Here is an 8,030-nt window from a genome sequence, read left to right as displayed (position 1 = left end):
CGGGACAAATTGTTAAAAATCGGGACTGTCCCGCCAAAAGCGGGATGTCTGGTCACCTTATTCTAGCCCCATTTGCAGAATTTCCTTAGCATTTCTCTCAGCCAAGCTGGTCCAAATCGAGATGCAGTCACCCTGTAATGGAGGCGTGGCTTTAAATCCTGAATCAGACACTGCCGTTTCTAACCTGAAAGTTAGATCTGACTTGGTGTTGAGGTAGGCTCAAGGCCAATGTGATTCAAGGCTTCAGGGCGACCCAGAGGGGCGTTCTGGGAAGGGGCCTCTCTGCATGGGAGTTCTGTGATGTTATTCATGGGAAGGGAACTTGGCCACTCCATTCTCCAGTGCTGCTCAGACTGAAGAAAGGAAGGAAGGAAGGAAGTTCCGGGCCAATGGGACCAGCACCTGTGGGATTGTTGGCTTTCTCAGTGGGTCCTCTTCGAAGGTGACCACAGCCCGCTCTTCTGGATTTCCAAGAACTGCGCCCGCCCCTCCCCCATGTCACCATCGAATGCCTCTTGGTTGCCTCAGGGAGGTGTCCTCAGATATTTCCCACTCAGTTTTGCTCCGTAGAAGTGGCATTGGGAAATGGATAACAGAGCCCTTGCCGGCCAGCTCTCCAGACACGGTGGACCCACCACAGGCCATCAGCGAGGAAGTGGCCTCCGTGTCTGAGAGCAGCACCTTGACCCCATGACCCCATGAGGCCACTGAAGACAACGAGGTAACTCCTGGCCCCTTCAGTGGAGAAGTCCAAGTCTGACTGGGGAGGTGGTGGTGGTCAGTGAATTCAAGTTGGGTCCGACTCCTGGGCCATGCTCACAATCATTCTTACGCCTGAGCCCGTGGCTGCTGCCGCTGTGTCCATCCACCATGCCAAGGGCCGTCCTCTTGTTCACGGCCCCTCGACTTTACCAGACACGATGTCCTTCTCCAGGGACAGGTCTCTGCTGACAACACGTCCAAAGTCCTTGTGACAAGGCCCCGCCATCCTTACCTCGAAACATCATAGGTGTCACACAGTAAGGACGGGGCACACAGGCAGAGCGCCAACCATGGAAGGTCCCGGTGGAATACAAGACCCACCCATGAACCAAGCAGGTCACTGTTGGCAATCAAAGTCCAGAACCCAACAAGTCCAAAGCTGGGCCTGGGGCCACCCTGGGTGCAGGGCACTGCTACCTCATAAAAGACCAACCATGGTGGCTGAGGAATGCTGACCGGCCATCTTTCCTTGTCCAGCCCCAAGCTTCTACATACTTGGGACTCGGGAAATATAAGTAATATGTAAACATCCCAGCTTCCGACTCGTGGCTGGCTTGAAATTATCAGTGTGTGAAACACCTTGTATCTTTCTGTAAGTGATGGATGTCTCAGGGGACCCACCCAGAAGGAACTTCTCTATCAGGGAGAGCTTGCATGAGCTGGGCCTAGCTGACAGGTCCAGGGTCCCAAAGTGATTCCAAGGGAGAATTCTCATCTCCCGAGCGGGAGACCTGGGCTCAGTCCCGGGCAGCGCTCCTGGAGCACAGCCACTGCCCGTCTGTCAGCGGAGGTTTTCTGCTGCTATGAACAAGGAGCCTTCAGGGGACGAGGCATTCAGCTGCTAACCTCAAGGTCAGGAGTTCTAACCCATCAACCACTCCTAGAGAGAAAGATGAGGCTGTGTGCTACTTTAAAGACTGACAGTCCTAGGCACCCTGTAAAGACTGCTGCAGGTCAGTGCCGGGGGGCTGGACTGGCTTACAATGCTGAATGGATTTCGGGGGCCGGGAGGGCCTCCAGACCCATACTAAAGCCAGCCAGGGCACTGGACTCAACAGTCCCACCCCCAGCTGACCTCGGGACCGGTGTCAGGCTGGGCAATGCGTGGTCTCATTTGCATGTAATCTCTGTGAGGCGGAGCCAGCAAAGCAACCCCTTACCAACAGTCACCAGCACGTGCCTATCGAATCCAGGGCCAAGAGTTCTTTCCTGGAAAGGTGTTTTTTCTCTCGCATGTTGTAATGGTGGTGGCTGTTGATCTTGATGCAGCAAAACACACACCAGTGCAGTGACTTCTACAGCTGCCGTGAAAAACACATTAAAGTATGCAGGCCCTCCATCTGGGCTTAACATCCCCCTTTTTATAGCAGGACGCTTTGTCACGTGGAACCAGGACCCAGTTTGTTGACCGTCAAAGCTCTGCAAATAAAAGTGATCCTAGTATTCAAGAAGGCGCCCCGGTGGTGTTGTGATTATGCCCTGGGCTGCAAACCACAAGGTCTGGTGTTCAAAACCACCAGCTGCTCTACAGGAAAATCAGGAGACTGTTTGATCCTGTAAAGAGTTAGGTCTCTGAAGTCCACAGGGGCCGTTCCACTGTCAGGCCGTGATGAGTCCACAACAACTCGATGGCAGTGAGTTCAGGGTTGTTTTTTTTTAATGTCCAACTCCATCCTGAAAGCCCTGTGCCCCGACATAGTGATGGGTCATCCCCCCTACAACCCCAAATCAACAGGTGAAAGATTTATTTAGGACCCCTCCCCCAAAAAAGAAAACATGGATGCTGAAAGGCCCCTAAAGAATTTCCCTGCTGAGAGGGTATTGAAGCGTGGGAATAAGGCCACGGAGTTTATGGGAAGCTGAGGGTGTGAGATCTGGTGAGGTGATCTCCGGGGGCCTTGGGACAGTCGGAAGGGTGGGTCCTATGCTTGATCCTTCTTGGGGCGGGTTCAGGGGAGCTGGACGTGGAAGCAGAAACCTGCCTCAAGTAACACCTCGCCCAACAGGGCCACAACAGCTCTGGGCCACCTCCGAGGGTCACCGTGAGCCTCTGCTGGGACACTTGTCTCGTGATGTGGCCTCCTGGTGGGAGACAGTGGGATGGGGTGTGGGAAGCGTTCGCATCCTGCCACTCCCTCTGGCACTGGTACAATTCCCTCAGGCTTCCGGCCCTCCGTTTTGAACTGCAGCCCATCAATCCAGGCTAAAGTGCCCACAACCAAACTCCCCTCCCTCGAGCTGGTTTCTGCCTCATTGCGACCTTACAGGGCAGAGCAGAACACCCTTGTGGCTTTCTCAGACCGTCACTCTGTACAGGAGTAGAAAGCCTCATCTTCCTCCTGTGGATCAGCTAGTGGTTTTGAACTACTGACCTTGCCGTGGTGACAACTGGTAACCTTCCTGAGCCTCCGCTCAGAAATGCTGCCCGTGTCACGAGGGTGTTGAGCCCAAGCCGCCAGCTGATTCCTTTGTTTTGGGCAAAGTCTCCTTGGAAAGAACTTGGGGGTGGTCCCCAAAGCCCTCCGGTGTTCAGGTGACAGCTGTAACTCTGTTAGGGGATTGTCAGGGACGCAGACAGATTCATCAAAGCTGTCTTCTTATTAAAACTGAAGAAATGATCTGTCCCGCTGCCAGGAAAATCCCACTTTACTCTCTACCTGCCAGCCCCTGTCCTCCTGTCTCACTCTGTCCTGGAAGCTGCCTAATTGGTTTGACTATTAAAATCACAGTGGTGGGGGGAGGGAACCTTCTTCTAACAGCCCTGGACACTTCTGAAGGCTGGCAGTCTTTCCTATCTATGCCGATCTCCAAGAAGAGTTGACTGAGAGGTTGAGTTCCCTCACTCTTGACCTTGAGTTCGGCTGTGATTCGAGTGGTCAGCAGTTCAAAACCAGCAGCAGCTCAAAGGGAGAAAGACTGGGCTTTCTACTCCCGTCAACAATTACAGTCTCAGAAACCCACAGCGGGTCACTGTGAGTCAGCACTGACTTGATGATGGCAGTGAATTTGGAGTTGAGCTTCACACTGGCTGCCCATGGCCCAGGATTCAGCCCCAAGTCCCCCCCTCCGCCCCCGCCCCAGGTAGGTCCCCCTCATTGCAAAACCTGTAGCACAGAGTGGAACCGCCCCAGGTTTCCAAGGCTGTAAATCCTTGCAGGAGCAGACAGCCTCCTATTTCTTCCATGGAGCAGTTGGTGGGTTTGAACCTTGGGATTTGCAGCTCACAGTGCCACCTGGGCTCTCTGAATTCCGTACCAGCTCTGGGGCAAGCATAAACCACCCCCAGTGACCTCAACCGTGTGGTGTAAGCCTGCCGCTGCGGATTGTCTGCTGTACTTTCATTTCTAAACTGTGGGATTTCCTCTGGATGCAGAGTAGTAAGAAGGCCCGAGAGAGGAAAGCCAGCCAGGGTCAGACAGGCATGTGGGTGGGAGGGAATAGCTGTGTTGATGCTGCCTACCATGGACTCAGCCCCCGTCTGCGTGGAGGGTCGGTAAGGAAACACTGTCCAGCCATGCCCTGGCCTCGTGATCAGCTCAGGACCAGGCCACGTGGGCCTGAGGGTTTTTATCTGCTGGAGCTTGAAAGTAGACAGCTACACCTTTCTCCCTGGCCTGCCTCAGTCTGCAAGCTCTGTTGAAACCTGCCCCACCTCTTAGCATCCTGTGACCTCTCAGGTCAGATGGAAGCTGGCTGTGCGTGAGGTGCACAGAGCAGGGCTGGACCCCAAACATCTTCCCACAGAACCGCCCAGCCCTCAGGGAGAGATGATGAGCCCAATAGTGACACTCCATGTTTTCGGAGTGCTGGCATCCCCGGATGACCAGGAATTCTGTGTCTGCAGCCAGCTTGTACCTCCCTATGGGGGCTCAGCCCCTCCTGGGCATGATGAGACTGAACGTGGTGGTGAAGGGCTGGAGAAGGCCATGTGGTGTTCTTGGGGCTGCCTTCCCCAGCCTGCCCAAGGTGCTGCATCTCCCCACACACGCCCACGCGGCGGAACCTGGTTCCCCAGGGCTCTGCCCGGGTTCCATGTCCCACATCCTTCTTCCCGATACATCCGCGAGGATGCAGCTTCTCAGACCACTACACCACCTCAGTGTCCTCTCTCTCGGACAGGGTAGCTGCTGCCAACGCCCTGCTCAGCCCAAGTGCCGGGGCCCTGGGGATGTGTGAGCTGGCACCGCAAGTCCCCAGGAGGTGGGGTCACAGTGTTTGGGCTCCACATCTTTGGCCAGCATGGAGTGGGGGCCACTTACAGAGCAAAGGGTGCCTGCCCATCTGTGCTTGCCATCTGAGACCCACTACCTCGCTGGGCTGTATCCCCTCCCCACTGTCCCATCTCACTTACCAAGGAGCCTACCTCACCATCGGTCCCACCTTTGGGCTTGTAGGTAATACCATTTCCCTCGGAGGGCCGGCAAGAGGTTTAAGCTCCCCGGCCTCAGTGCCTCTGTCTGTCCAGTGGGTCCGGTCACTGGAGCCCCTGCACACACTGTGTCACCTGTGCACATGGTGTCACCCACACAGGTGAAACCACCAAGCGGGTTTCCCCCTCCGTGGCAGAGGTGGTCACCCGGCTGGCGTCCTTGCCTGTTGTGAGTGACCGGCAAGTGTCAGGGCCTGGAGGCTGGTGATAACAAGGCAGAGGGCCGCCACCACAGTGACACTCACAGCCAGTGCCCCCGGGCAGCGGTGGGCAGGCGTGTGTCCAGGACTCATTATGTGCCCCACAGCTCTGCCGACACGTGGATGCTCAGCCCAGTTCCCGTTGCCCTGCAGCTGCCAGACTGCAATCCTGTATGGTAATCTTGGCAAATTATTATTTTTAATATAATCAGCTTTTTCTTGAGGCAATAAAGGAAAAAGTTAAATTGCTCACAAACCAATAAAGGTTTATCGTCGGAAGCATCAAATTCTGTTTACTCGTGAAACGCACACCTCCCGCTCCTCCACTGGGAGGCAAATTAGCAATTATTTTCCCCGATAAACAAAGGCGCTGTCGTATCCAATGCCACCTCTGGGCTCTGAATCTGCCTTTACTCTTAACCCTTTCAAGGCCTGATTGCCGTCTGTCTGGAATTATTGGTTGAAGCCCGGAGCTTTCTGTCATGGAAGGTGTTTTGAATGAAAGGAAAGCCAAAATAAAACTGATTATCATTTCAGGTGCTGTAATTTTCTTTTTTTTATCATTGATGAGACACTTACTTCCCAAAGGGTTTCTAGTGTTGGGATGTGTGGGACGAGGCCCGTTCTTTTTCTTCCGATTCACGCAGCTCTACAGTCCCCCACCAGGTGGCAGCACACACCGCAAGTGGGATGGTGGCTTCCCACTAAACACCAGCGGCAGGAAATGTAGGTGGGCACTCTGTGCCCCATGGGTCCTGGAAGGGTTGAACCGATGAAGCAGATGGTGCTTTTCCTGGCCTGGGTGTCGGGAAAGCTGATGGCTTTGTTACCTGAGGCCAACAACATGTGGGGAAAACAAACCACCTCTCAGCCCAGGATGCGCATTCTCTGCTCTCCTGCTGGGAGTGGGGCGTGTTAGGTAACCCACGGAGATCAAGCCCGAGTCCTCGCCTCCAGCTCCTTCCTCTCTCCCTCTCTCGGGGATGAGAAGCGTTAGTTGCACTTAAACGTAATTCCGGTCTGATTCCAGATGCCCTGTGGAGTGACTCAGCCTTCTCTCTCCCCCGGTTCTCAGGTACGGCGACATGAGGAGGCAGATTGGGTTTGAGATCAGAGACATGTGGTACAACCTGGGTGAGTAGCCGGGGCTTGGGTGAGTGCTGACATCACAAGCAACAGCTTCGTGTTCAGGAAACGACAACTGCTGCTGGCATTGAGCCAACCCAGAGAGACCCCGTGTGACAGCAGAGACCTGCCCCAGGGGGTTCCCTGGAGGGTGCGAGCTAATTCCTAAAGACGAGCTCGGTGTTTCAAAATCAGTGTCGTGCAAAAATGAAGGATGATGACATCATGACCTGACTTCCAACTGACACCTTCGTCCTGTAGCCAAACCACTGAGAATCCTGGCTCAGCCCAGCCGACCCTGCCCCTAACAGTCCAGCAGGCTCCCTTCACCCCTCAGGAAATATCCGTCAAGTGACACGAGCTGGGTGGCTGAGGATTTGTGATTGTCGTTAATGTGAGAGATCAGATACTGAAGCAGATTCCCAGGTCTTCCTCCTCTGGTCTTGAACCAGCAACCTTCCGGTTAGCAGCTGGGTGCTTACCAAAAGGAAGGAAGTGAAACCTGCTGGGTGGAGTGAGTGGGACAATCCAGTCTGACGGGCACAACTGTGCCTTGGCACCCTGGGTGACACAGCATTGCCTCTGTTTCTTTGTCCCAACTGTGAAACCTGCCCCCGCCTCCACACGCATGTGGGCACGGTGCATCGGAACCGACTTGATGGCAACTGACCTGGGCCTTTCTAATGTACTTGAAGGTTGTTTTTTACAGGCTCCGCCTTTAGAAGGGCGCATTCACCTCGGGAAACCAGACCCAGTGTTTAGGTACAATGCCACCAGGTGGTGGCAGCACCGTGTACTCATGCAATGGGAGTATTAATGGGTGCATTGTATATGTGTTTGTGATAAGAAGTCAATACGATTTTCCCACCTATTTTCATCTTTGAAAATAGCCCAGTCTCCTTTAATCATTGGCACCAGTCTGGAACTTTAGATGAGTTCCTGCTAAACCGAACGTGGTGTCTCCCCACCACCTTGAATGAAGGTGTCCCCGTGAACCTGGACTCATTCCTAGTCGAGTGTAAGGCGTGTCTGTGCCCCATCATGCCGTGAGGCTGTGCCCAGGGTGCTGGAGGTGACGAGCAGGGTGTCAGCTACACTTTCTGCCTCAGGCCCACAAAGGCTCCGCGTCCTCAGGCAGGAACAAGAAGCTGAGAGGGATTGCTGGGAGAGGCCTCTTCTCTTCCTCAGCCCCCAGTGAAGCTCTGCTCTAACAGGGAGATGGAGGCATCTGTCCACGTCCCTCTCTAGTGACCCCATGATGCCAGGGGTTTACCTGTTTCATGAGAGACCAGGGCAACTTGATGGGTAGGCAGGCAGACAGACAGGTAGCTAGTAGATGAGTGGATGAATCAATAAATAGATGAGTGCATAGATAAGATATACAGATGATGGGTGGGTAGATAGAAAGGTGATGGGTGAATAGATAGATGATAAATATACACATAGTGGATAGATAGATGATGGATGGATGTATATATGATGAATAGATAGATGGATGCATGGATAGGTAGTTG

At 54.0% G+C, this 8,030-nt stretch overlaps 1 protein-coding gene across 1 annotated transcript in view; it reads left to right on the top strand.

The window, feature by feature from the left end:
- DOCK1 (dedicator of cytokinesis 1) overlaps nt 1-8,030 on the top strand; it is a 408,265-nt gene that overhangs the window by 327,356 nt on the left and 72,879 nt on the right. The window contains exon 31 of the mRNA XM_004701236.2: nt 6,467-6,525. Within this exon, the coding sequence (XP_004701293.1) occupies nt 6,467-6,525 (59 nt within the window). The remainder of the gene's footprint in view (nt 1-6,466; nt 6,526-8,030) is intronic.

This window comes from Echinops telfairi, unplaced genomic scaffold (assembly GCF_000313985.2).
Source record: "Echinops telfairi isolate 266 unplaced genomic scaffold, ASM31398v2 ScPeMD7_70;HRSCAF=299, whole genome shotgun sequence".
NCBI lineage: Eukaryota > Metazoa > Chordata > Mammalia > Afrosoricida > Tenrecidae > Echinops > Echinops telfairi.
Note: the sequence above shows the minus strand (reverse complement) of the source record. Positions and strands in the feature narration are given on the sequence as shown.